The sequence below is a fragment of the Heptranchias perlo genome, unplaced genomic scaffold (assembly GCF_035084215.1).
Source record: "Heptranchias perlo isolate sHepPer1 unplaced genomic scaffold, sHepPer1.hap1 HAP1_SCAFFOLD_163, whole genome shotgun sequence".
Classification (NCBI taxonomy): Eukaryota; Metazoa; Chordata; class Chondrichthyes; order Hexanchiformes; family Hexanchidae; genus Heptranchias; species Heptranchias perlo.
This window is the reverse complement of record NW_027138892.1, coordinates 608204-620010: the sequence shown is the minus strand read 5'-3', so window position 1 is coordinate 620010 and position 11807 is coordinate 608204. Positions and strand designations below refer to the sequence as shown.

The window sequence follows — 11807 nt, the reverse complement described above, 5'->3', positions numbered from 1 at the left end:
AGCCCCTCGAAGTTTCCCTTGCTGGATTCTGTTTCATTAAACAGTTCTTGCCCCATTCCCCTCTCCTTGCGAATACAATCTTTGTGTAATCTTATTTGGCCTGGAACCAAATAACACTAGATCCCAATTGCCAAAACTGCCACTTACAAGTCTACTGAAGAGTTGGAGAATAGAGCCATCTAATTAAATCCTAAACCACGAACTACTTGGTCTGTTTAAAGCTTTAACTGAGTTTGCACCAGTGATGTTCAGGTTATTCTCACACAGGGATCATATGATCAGATCAGTCCATCGACCCCACTTTTCGTTGCTTCATCTTTCCTTCACTAGGTTCCACCTTTGATTTTTTTTTTAGCCTGCTGTTTGTTGTTGATCCGACAGTATTCTGATGTGCTCTGGAACACAAAATATCCACGGGGCCCCATCCTTCCCTGACCGGATTTAGGGAAATATCAGTAACTCCCCTTTCTAATGAGAAAATTCACCACTCGACTCTTTCCACTTGGTGTTTGACTGTCCAAAAAGTACAAGAGATTAATCATTGAAACAAGGGATTAACAAACCCAGGAAATACCAGATAGTCTGTTCACCACTGTCGCTCACTGTATATACAACCAACACTACACACAGTGTTTGCCTCTCACCGCAATCCCTCCCAACACCAACCCCCCCCCCCCCCCCACCCCAAATCCCTTCAGTCAATGGTCCACAGTCTCTTCCCCGTGGAGTGCTCTGCATTTTATTGTTTGTAAAATGTCATGATGACAAAACAAGAACTCAACATGCCGTGGCCCCCTTCACTTTCCAGCCGATGTGTGTACAGATGCTCACTGACCCTAGAATTGATGGAGTATTGAAGGACTTGTGTTTAACACGTTCATCACACCCACTTTCCATTCGCCTGACTCGCTGTTGGTTGCTGTTCACAGGCTCTGATCTGTTTGGATGTTGCCTCAAACCCGCAGCTACTTGCCAAATAACCAACTCACGGATCCATCCAGAATTATTCAAAGACACTGACCCGCAAACAACAATTAAACCTGTGGTTCTGGATCTTTGAACCGTCACGATCAGTGACCATAACCGATGGGATGGGGGCAGATCCACCAATTGACAATTTGGTCCATTATGGTCAAGTGCCCGGGTGGCCCCGGAGAGGGAGCATGTGGTGTCCACCGTTACGCTTGATGCCTTCCGCGACCGCTGGGCACCGCAGGGTATAGACTGTCTTTCAGACATCAATAATAGAATCCTGATTTAATTGGGAAAGTATCCTGTTGTTTTTGGTGGCACTTGATGCTTATTTTGGTATCTTTTCAGTTTGATTGGACCATCCAATATTAGTGGTGCCCTGAGAGGGCCACTTGTGATGGTTTATGTTTGGTGACCCTGGGGCAACCCAGAGTCTCCCTTATTGGTCCATCAAAGAAAGGTCGATTATGGTCAAGAATATGGTCACGATCAGATTTTTTTTTCTTTGGAGTGTGGGATGGAAGAGCAGCCATGGTTTTTTTGCTTTTCCTTTTTTTGTGTTTTAGGCCCCCCTTTTATAAGAAGGGGAGGGGGGTTTGGTTGTGTTTATGTGCAGTAAATCAATAAACCCAAAATAAGTGTCAAATTATAATTTTATTACATCGATCCAGGATGCACTCCAGTCCCTGCGGTGCCCACCGGTCACGGAAACAGATTTTACAGTTTGAGGAAAGTCAAAGCAATTGGATCTTTATTGAATTGTCAGCCAATGATGCTCCTCCTTCAAAGTTCTGACTGGCTCTGGGTGTCATCTCCCCTCCTCCCTTTTCTTGATTGGTGTTCTGAGAGAGGATGTAATTTCTGATTGGGTATTGCCAACTGTCACTCATCATCTAGGCTGCCACGCCCAGGATTAACCAGCAGTATAAATATGGAGCTTTGAGTGGCTGTTTTTCAGTTTCTTGCTTCAATAGAGTTGTTTAGTTTTGTTAAAGTTAATTTAAAGATGGCTTCCCAAGTGTGTCAGAACTATCACAAGGAGTGTGAGGATGGTGTCAACAAGCAGATCAATATGGAGCTCTATTCCTCCTATGTTTATCTTTCCATGGTGAGTTTTGTTTCTTTGATGCCTTCACAATGGAGATTCTAATGTGAAATTAGAAAATTCTGTTTTCTCCAACTCATCTATTGCCTTTTCTCTAATCTGCACCCCTCCCCCCAATTGATGGATGGTGAGTGTCTTTTTAAAGCTGTAATATAATGTGATTTATTGTACAGTCATTATCAAAATGTCTCCCTCTTCCTTGCAGTAGTTGCACCACATTCTATATCTTAAATCTCAATTGTTCACTTTCCTGGTGTCTGAGCTTTCTAATGAAGTTGTGTTTTGCAATACACGCTGCATTCAATGCCTGGGATTCATATTTCTTACCCTCTATTCTACATCTCTCCACAGTCTTTCCCCACATTCTCCTTGCAATGTGGGGGGGGGGGTCATAATCTTAAATTAGAGCTAGTCCATTTAGGAGGTAAGTGAGGAAGCACTTTTCCCCTCAAAGGTACTGGAAATCGAGAACTCTCTCCCTTGAAAGTCTGTGGATGTTGGGGATTAATTGGTGCTTTCAAGACTGAAATCTTTTGTTGGGTCAGGGTATTGAAGGATGAGTTGATGTACAGATCCATGTTCTAATTAAATCATTGAGTTGGCTCAAATGGCTGTATGTCCCACTTCTGTTTCTATGCTCTGAACCTTCACTTTTTAAGTACCAGCTTGTCCCTGTCTGTCTTCTCTCTCTGCCTTTGCTCTATTGGTGGTAGGGCCTTCAGTCATTTTGGTCCTACTCAGTGTAACTGTTAATCCCTTTGCCTTCCTACCTCTGTCTGTCTCTCAAAGCATTCAAATGCTAACAGTTTCTAGTCATGCAACTCTTACTGCTTGGTATCTGTTTCTCCTCTGAAATGCCTTGATGTTTAGTGTTGAAGGTGCTAAGTTAATGCTGTTTGTGGTAGTTGTAGAAAGGGGTTTGTTTCAAATTTCAGTCATGAAAAGGATGTAAGCTTTTACGTTCCTTCACTAATGTCTAGACATATAATTCAGTCTTGGGTGTGAAGATTAAAGTGAAATATTGTGTTGAGCATGTTCAAAGCTGAATTGGTAATTTTCCATTGGCCAGCTTCCCTATTGCTAGGAGTGAGATTATCTCACTACCAGGTTAGTGAAGCAAGTCAGCCTGTGCTAGTTTTCAGAACCATCTGCCTACAAGCTCAGTGAGACTTGAACCTTTGACAGAAAGCAAAATATTGAGTTTGGCTTTATGTACAATACCCATGATGATAATTCTGATACCCAACTACTTTTGATCTCACCAGTCCTATTACTTTGACCGGGATGATGTTGCCCTGCGTCACTTTGCTGAGTTCTTCAAGGAGCAGTCGCATGAGGAATGGGAGCACGCTGAGAAACTGCTGAAATTCCAGAATCAGCGTGGGAGCCGAGTCATCTTGGAGGATATCAAGGTTAGATTTAATGGAGTGGCCTTCTGAATGGCTCCCCTTAAATGGACAATTTTAAATATTTCTAAAGCAATTTGTTCTAATGCACATAATTACATAGAATGTCCAGCACAGAAACAGGACATTTAGCCCAACTGGTCTATGCTGGTGTTTATGCTCCACATGAGCTGCCTCCCACCTTCATCTTGCCCTATCATCACATCCATCTATTACTGTCTCCCTCAGTACTTCTCCTTAAAGACATTTATACTATTTGACTCGTGGTTGTGGTGGTGTAATTCTATATTCTTGGGACAATTGGTTCATGGCAACATGGACATCTGATTGCTTTTCACCCCTATTTTCCTTCAGTACTTTCTTGTGTATTTTGTTTAATCCATTAAGTGAACTGGCTGAGACCTGATTCCCTTTTCAGAAGCCAGAGCAGGATGAGTGGAGCAATGGTCTGGAGGCGATGCAGAGAGCTCTGCAGATGGAGAAGAATGTGAACCAGAGTCTGCTGGATCTGCACAAACTCTCCACTGAGAGGACAGACCCTCATGTAAGTTTTTAATGTGGGCCTTTGGGTAAGTTCGAGGTGGTGGAAATTTACTGTCCTTGAGCCTATTCAAAAGATCTTCATACCCAATAGCTTTGTTGGTGTCATGCTCAAATTTTATTGGGGAGGGGAGACAGGAAAGGGAGATTGCCCTACTGTCTGCATTGGAAGTAAATGTATCTGATCCCAGGATCTAAGCACTTAATAGAGCAAAGTTACTGTATAAAATGCATCAATCTAAAGTGCACCACTTGACTATCCTCCAGACCAAGAAGATTAAAATCCAAACCCTTGGAGAAGCTCAGTTCTTCCTCCATCTCTTACTGGACATAACTATATTCCATCTTTTCTTCCAGTTGTGTGACTTCCTGGAGACCCACTACTTGGATGAACAAGTGAAGATGATCAAGAAGCTTGGAGATCACATCACCAACCTGAAGAGACTGGGAGCCCCTGAGAATGGCATGGGAGTGTACCTGTTTGACAAGCTCACCCTGGGGGAGAGTGATTGAACTGACTGCAGGGATAAAGCTTATTGTTCAGTACTCCTGTTTATAGTCTGAAGAACCCCTATCCTGTAGGAATGGTGACTTTGTACTAAGAGCTGTGAGACCTGGGCTCTTGATGTGAAATGTAATAGTAACTGGAAATAAACTGTTACAGAAGACTGGGTTTTGGCTCCTTGTAAATTGAGTGATTGCTTATTTTTCAGATTAACATAATTCAGCTGTTGTAACAAATTACATTGGGCTATGTATTGGCTTTAGGGTGAGATTCTGCCCTATGACATTTTTTCTTCTGGGGTCATATCAATGTAGTGACTTGGGTGTTGAGGGCCAATGTTTCTGCCTTGAGTGTAAATTGTATTTATGCAGTAAAATGATTACTGCTGATTTCAATGCAAAGAACAATACAGTAATGAGTTACTGTTCCTATTAGTACTGCATATTATCAACTGTTTAACTCATTAATGATGCAAAATCAGCTGCTGTAACATTTTTTTCCAATATAACACAAGGAAAGTGAACTGGTAATTTCAGTCCAATCGGCAATTTTTTAAAGAATAGTATCTGCCTGGGGAAGAACAATCCAGATGCTTTTTTTTCAAAGATGCTCCAGACCTCAGTAGGTAGTTGGGGTTGCTTATGAAATCACGCACTATTACTCCTAATAAACTGTTTGTTTGCAGTCAAATAGGTCTCATATGGGGGAGTGCAGGTTCCCTGTTTGTCTATTTCCCTTCATTTTCATCTTCTGCACCCCCCCCCCACCCCCATGTTAATCTCCCCCATGAATAATAAATTGGGTATGGTACAGAAAAAATACCTCGAACTAAACTCCAGCAAACAAAATCTTCCTTCTGGGAGACGTAGTAAATGCACTAAACAACTAACTTGAACCATTAAGTTGAATAGATAAGGCTCCTAAACTCTTCCATACCACTACTGTTCCATCAATTCATAAACCCAATATAAGCAGCTCATCCATAAATCTATCAATTTGTATTTATCCCATTGTGCAGTTAATACTAGATTACAATTCTAAATTCTACTGGATCACCATTTCATTTAAACCAAGTTAAATAGATATTTTGCCTGAAACTCCACATCCCAATGCCATCAATTCATAAACACAATACAATCAGCTCCTCCATAAGTGTGTCGATTTGCCTATAGTCCTATTGTGTGTTCCATACCAAATTGTAATCAACCTTTCCAAATCCTATGGGTTCTCCATTCATCTCCTTCACCCCTATGAATGGATTCAAATGTTGATGCTGTAGCTGTAATTATCCAGTGTTTCCAAGTGAAGTTTAGGAACTTGTGACTTGCACTGGGTGTGATAGAATTGCCGTCTTCAGTCAGTCCATGTTAATATCTTTATATTGATGGAGTAAATAAGGGGAAACTGATTCCAGTAGCAGACCGGTTAGTAACCAGCAAACACAGATTTAAGGTGATTGGTAAAAGAACCAGAAGTGACACGAAACTTTTTTCAGTGTTCTGATCTGGAATGCATTGCCTCATCGGGTGGTGGAAGCAGATTTAATAACTTTCAAAAGGAAATTGGATAAATACTTGAAGGGGGAAAGAGCAGGGGAGTGGGACTAATTGGATAGCTCTTTCAAAGAGGCAGCATAGGCACAATGGGCTGAATGGCTTCTTTCTGTGCTGTAATAGTTGGATATTATGATCTCTAAAGGCACTTTTGGGATATCAATGTCACCACATTTCATACGTTGTTGAGCCATAATTTTACGAGTCAGTGTGGATTATCTGGTAGCTTTGACTGCTGCATAGTTCGCACCTTTGAGGTGTAGTCACTGTTGTAAGGTAAGAAATGCGGCAGTCAATTTGCCTCCAGCAAGGACCCAAAAACAGCAATGAAATATTGACCTGATAATCTGTTTTAGTGATGTTAGTTGAGGGATAAATATTGGTCCAGATATTGGGGAGAACTCCGCTGCTCTTCCTCGAAATAGTGCTGTGGGATATTTTACGTCCACCTGAGAGAGCAGATGAGGCCTCGATTTAATATCACATCCAAAAGACGGCACCTCCGACAGTACAGCACTCCCTTAGTCAGCCTAGATTATGTGCTCAAGTCTCTGGATGATGACTTGAACCCACAATCTTCTGACTCTGAGGTGAGAGTGCTGCCACTGAGCCAAAGCTGACACAAATGGAGATGTTTGTGTGGGTGACATTGCATTCAGTAATCTTCACTGCCTCTCATTCTCGCTGAATATCCTGAATTTTACCAAACAACATTTCATGAGAATCAAAACTAAAAATGATGCATCCCACAATGCTTTGCCCAGTTGATGCCCCCATGCTGCCAATCCTCAGACACACCCATTCTCTATATTAGAACTGGGGACGATTCACACCATCCATGGGATGGAATTTCCATTTCTCTGACCAATGGATGGTTTGCAAATTCACTCAAGACAACTTGATTGCTTTGAATATTGTCTCAACATCACAATCACTAACAAGTAATAAACTTGACCAGATTATGAAAAGCCACTTCAGTGAAAATATCAAATTATTATCAAATAATTCAAAGTTATGATTCCAAGAAATTGAAAGAAAGAGAAACTTTCAGATTTTTTTTTTCTTTTTTTTTTCACTTTCAGATTTTTTTTTTCCTTTTTTCTTTTTTTTTATTTTGTTCGGCCCCCCTTTTATAAGAAGGGGGGTGTGGGGTGTGCTTAAATACTAAAACCAAACAAACCAAAACCAAGTGTTCAAATTAAAATTTTATTCTCCTCGTCCAGGATGCACTCCAGCCCCTGCGGTGCCCACCGGTCGTGGAAAGCCTCGAGCGTACCGGCAGACACCGCGTGCTCCATCTCCAGGGCCACCCGGGCGCGGAGCATTCCGCGGAAGAGAGGCAGACAGGCCGAGCGACCGCCCCCACGGACCACGATCATCCTAGACCTGTGGATGGCCACCTTGGACAGGCCCAGGAGCAGGCCCACGAGAACGTCCACCGACCTGCCCGCCCCCCTCCTCACCGGGCGGGCAAAGATCAGGAGCGTGGGACTGAAGTGCAGCCAGAACTTGAGGAGCAGCCCCTCCAAATAATGGAACAGGGGCTGCAGTCTCCCACACCCAGTGTACAGATGGAACACGGACTCCTCCAGGCCGCAGAAATCACAAGCGGCCTGGGTGTCCGTGAAATGGCGTAACAGCCGGTTGCACGCGACTGCTCCGTGCAACACTCTCCACCCCAGATCCCCGATGGAACACGAGAGGATCCCTGAGTAGAGAGCCCACCACTGGGAACCCCCGTCTCCGCCGGACGGCAGGATGGTACACCAGGGCGTGTCCGGCCGAGAGACGAGGGCGAGGAAGTGGATGGTGTGCAGGAGCAGCCCGTACAGGAAATCCCTCCGCGCGGTTTGAAACGGCACGGAGGGAATTTCCGAGAGACGGCTCAAGTTGTGAGGCGCGGCCCCCCGAGGGAGGTTCCGGGATTTGGCGCCGAGGAGGAACTCCGTCCGAACGGGGGTCAGGTCGGACGGGATGGCTCCGCACGCCTGAGCCGCCTCCACACCCCGAGTGGAGTCAGGGCCGAGCGCCGATTTCAACGCCCGGATGGCGATGGCCGCGTCCCCGGCACGCCACGAGGACATCCGTGCGGCGAGCGCCCACGGCTCCAACCAACCCGACCCACCGCCATCCAGGACGTCCCTGACTCTGGTCACCCGACCGGCCACGGCCCTCCGCACCGACAGCCGCGAGTGGCCGAAGCCGATATCACGGAGGAACGGATTCCCGAGCAGCGGCTCCTGCAGGACGGCCGCTACCCCTGACGGGCGAGAGCCCCGACCGGAGGCGACCATGTTCCAGACCCTGAGCAGATCCTGGTAAAAGACAGGCAGCTCCTGCAAAGACATGCGGCCGCCCACCAGCGAGACGAACAGGCGCTGCGTGTCGTAGTTCAGGCCGTGCAGCTGGCGGAAAAAATACGTCGCCAGCGCACGCCATCTAAGAGGATGCTCAACGTACAGGTATCGCCGCAGCGTCCGAAGGCGGAAAGTTGCCACCTGGGTGCGGACGCACAGCAGCCCCTGACCGCCCTCCCTAAGCGGGAGACTCAGGACCGCGGCAGCGACCCAGTGTATCCCTCTGGCCCAGAAGAAGTCGACGAACTTCCTCTGAATCTTGGCGACAAACTCGGGGGGTGGGGTCAAAGTGATCAACCGGTACCACAACATGGCGGCCACCAGCTGGTTTATGACCAGCACTCGACCCCTGTAGGATAACACTCGGAGCAGTCCTGTCCAGCGCGCCAGGCGAGCGGCGACCTTGGCCTCCAGCTCTTCCCAGTTCGCCGGCCAGGCTTCCTCGGCAGGGCCGAGGTAGACTCCCAGGTACCGGAGGTGCGTGGTACTCCAGGCGAAAGGCCTGAGCTCCTCCGGCAGGGAGTCCACCTGCCACTGACCCACCAGAAAACTAGACGAAACTGGAGTGCATCCTGGATATTCACAGGTCCAGGATGCTCGCGGTCCGTGGGGGCGGTCGCTCGGACTGTCTGCCTCTCTTCCGCGGAATGCTCCGCGCCCGGGTGGCCCTGGAGATGGAGCACGCGGTGTCTGCCGGTACGCTTGAGGCTTTCCGCGACCGGTGGGCACCGCAGGGGCTGGAGTGCATCCTGGACGAGGAAAATAAAATTTTAATTTGATGCCTGATTTCGTTTTATTTGGTTTTTAGTACTTAAGCACACCCTACACCCCCCCCCCCTTCTTATAAAAGGGGGGCCTAAAAAACACAAAAAAAAGAAAAAAAAGTGTGCTGGTTGGTGGGTAAAGTGATAGTTGAGTTATTTGGTATCATGGGGGATTTTGTAGTGAGAGGTTTGTTCCCGGTGCTGGTGTTAGTTGGAGTGGTTTGTTGCTCTGATATTTGGCAACAGTTTGTAGGCCAGAGATTTCCATGGAGAAGAGTAAAACCCACCCCTGTGCCCCAGAGAGTCCCTCCCCCTGTCCCTCCCTTTGGTTCCCATTTCAGTGTGTCTGAGGGGAGAAGTCTGTCTCCACTGCAGACTGTGATGGTGCAGTGTGGAGAGCAGAACCTGCTGGTGAGGGGAGACATGGATTTATTTAGAACCAGGCACCTGATTAAAGCTGCTGACCTGACCCTGGGGACAGCAGGTTATCGGCCAACTGGGATCTCCTCTCAGAACCACACTGTCCTCTTTGATTATGGGCTCCATGAATGTGGCAGCAGATTGCAGGTAATGTGATTCCTCAACTCTTGCTCCAATTTCACTGTGTAGATTACTGCCCACTCTGAACTCATTAACATCGGGGGAAACTCCAGCCACTGAGGAGATCCCTGAATGAAATCTGTGTATAAATTTTTGCCCACTGTGAAGTATCACCCTGTGTGAAACTACTTCTTTATGTTGACATGTCAATCTTCGCTTTATATTTAAAAAGAACTTCAACTTGTCACTGAGGGACTGCATCTTTCTTAAATGGGTCATTGCTGCTCTCGAACTCTGAGATTCAATTCTATTGACCTTGAACCTTCACCTGCATTTCTCCAAACCACTCTGTTCTTTTGTGCCTCAATTGATTTATCTTTTCCGTTCCTTCCTGTGGATATTCAGGCCTGTTGCCTCAACTTGTGGTCAATGAATGTTCAGTGTGGAAGTTCCTGTTGAGACTTCCCTTGAAAGATGAAACAAGTGGAACAATAATTGGGATACAATGTATTAAAGGGGAACTCCACTTTTGGTTCTTACACCTGCCAATACCATTGATTCCACGGACACAGATGAGATTTAAAAGTGATGTTGTGTTTTGTGCTCCATATCAGGGGTAACTTGAGCCCCTTAAGGTGAAAGCTCTAATCTATATGGGAAAGAATGCTCATCAAATCTGGCAGTGCCAATCATTTCAGGGGTTTCTGACTGCAGGCCTGAAGTCCCCTGTAATAGAAGGTGGACTGTGCAGAGTAACAGAGGCTGCTCCAGGCAACTTCTACCAATGGTGGAGCTACTTCAATCATGTGTCATTGAGGAGCAGCTGAAACCCCTCAAACTGCTGCTTAACAGGGTAGGAAAATGACCAGAAATAGCTTTTGTTCAATGAGACCAGCTCTTCATTCCTTAACCTGATGTCTTTCAGATGGCTGGCGATTTCCTGGTCGACACCACCCACCTGAACCACACCCCAAATGCTCGTGGATCTGTTATTGTGAGAACTAATGGAGCAGTCATTCCCATTGAGTGCCACTATTTTAGGTAAGAATCTTTACTCTATTGCAAATAAGGTCTACAGCAGGTGCAGTTCTGTGAAGTTGTCCTGAAATTACTGTACTCTCCTTTCAGGAAGGGCAATGTGAGCAGTGACCCTATCAAGCCCACCTGGATCCCATTCCGCTCTACCAAGTCTGGAGAAGGACTTCTGTCATTCTCACTGCGTCTTATGAACGGTATGTGATGGGTGGATGGCGAGTGCTTTTCTGTCGTCTCCCACTGGGAGTTACACCCACTGTCTCCAACCCTTGTCCTCTTGTACTTCAGATGACTGGCTTTCAGAGCGCACCTCGACTGTCTACTACCTGGGTGACCTCATTCACATTGAGGCCTCTGTTTCAATGACCAACCACATGCCCTTGAAGCTCTACATTGACAGCTGTGCAGCGACATTGAGCCCAGACAAGGATTCCACCCCAAGATACAACATCATTGACTCCCATGGGTAAGGAGCTCTCTGCTTTCTCCAGCTGGTTCTGTCTCAATCGGTTCACTAAATTCACTTTGTCCCTTTTTAAATCTTTCTTCAGTTGCCTCCTGGACAGCAAAGCTGAGGACTCCTTTTCAACCTTTGTGTTGCCAAGAGGTGAACGTGAGCTGGACGAACTCCAGTTTGATCTGGATGCGTTCCGCTTCTTTGGAGATGACCGTTCCTTGGTAAGAGGAAGCCAAACATTGGGTTCCCCATGTTGGGAGGAGGTCACTAAATAACAACTTGTATTGAATGTGTCCCTCAGATTTTCATCACCTGTCACCTGAAAGTTGCTGCAGTGGATCGGAGAGATTCCATGAACAAGGCTTGTACTTTCCAGAATATGTAAGTTCCCTCTCTCGTTCAGGGATGTGTTGATTGAAGGGTGATGGACAACCTGGTTGATAAACTGATTCTCTGGTTGAGCTGGACCCCATTGGAAGAATCAACCAATGACGTGTGTGCCTCTTGTCATCTGGGCAACTGCAGTGCCACAAGGGATTTCCTCGTTGATTCCAGAGGAAGGAGGGATCTTGT

At 46.2% G+C, this 11807-nt stretch overlaps 2 protein-coding genes across 3 annotated transcripts in view; one reads left to right on the top strand and one right to left on the bottom strand.

Annotated features, from left to right (window-relative positions):
* LOC137309379 (ferritin heavy chain, oocyte isoform-like) overlaps positions 1-11807 on the bottom strand; it is a 176879-nt gene that overhangs the window by 8405 nt on the left and 156667 nt on the right. The gene's annotated exons all lie outside the window — the stretch shown is intronic.
* LOC137309392 (ferritin heavy chain B-like) lies at positions 1957-4769 on the top strand. The gene is made up of 4 exons (XM_067977640.1): positions 1957-2080; positions 3343-3489; positions 3902-4027; positions 4381-4769. The coding sequence occupies exons 1-4, from the start codon at positions 1979-1981 to the stop codon at positions 4534-4536; spliced, it is 531 nt and encodes a 176-aa protein (XP_067833741.1). The 5' UTR covers positions 1957-1978; the 3' UTR covers positions 4537-4769.

Bases quoted from the DNA above. Each gene is read 5' to 3' on its own strand.
- LOC137309392 (XM_067977640.1), top strand. From the start codon at position 1,979: ATGGCTTCCCAAGTGTGTCAGAACTATCACAAGGAGTGTGAGGATGGT. The intron at 3,490-3,901 runs GTTAGATTTAAT...TTCCCTTTTCAG, and splicing joins TCATCTTGGAGGATATCAAG to AAGCCAGAGCAGGATGAGTG. The intron at 4,028-4,380 runs GTAAGTTTTTAA...CTTTTCTTCCAG, and splicing joins CTGAGAGGACAGACCCTCAT to TTGTGTGACTTCCTGGAGAC.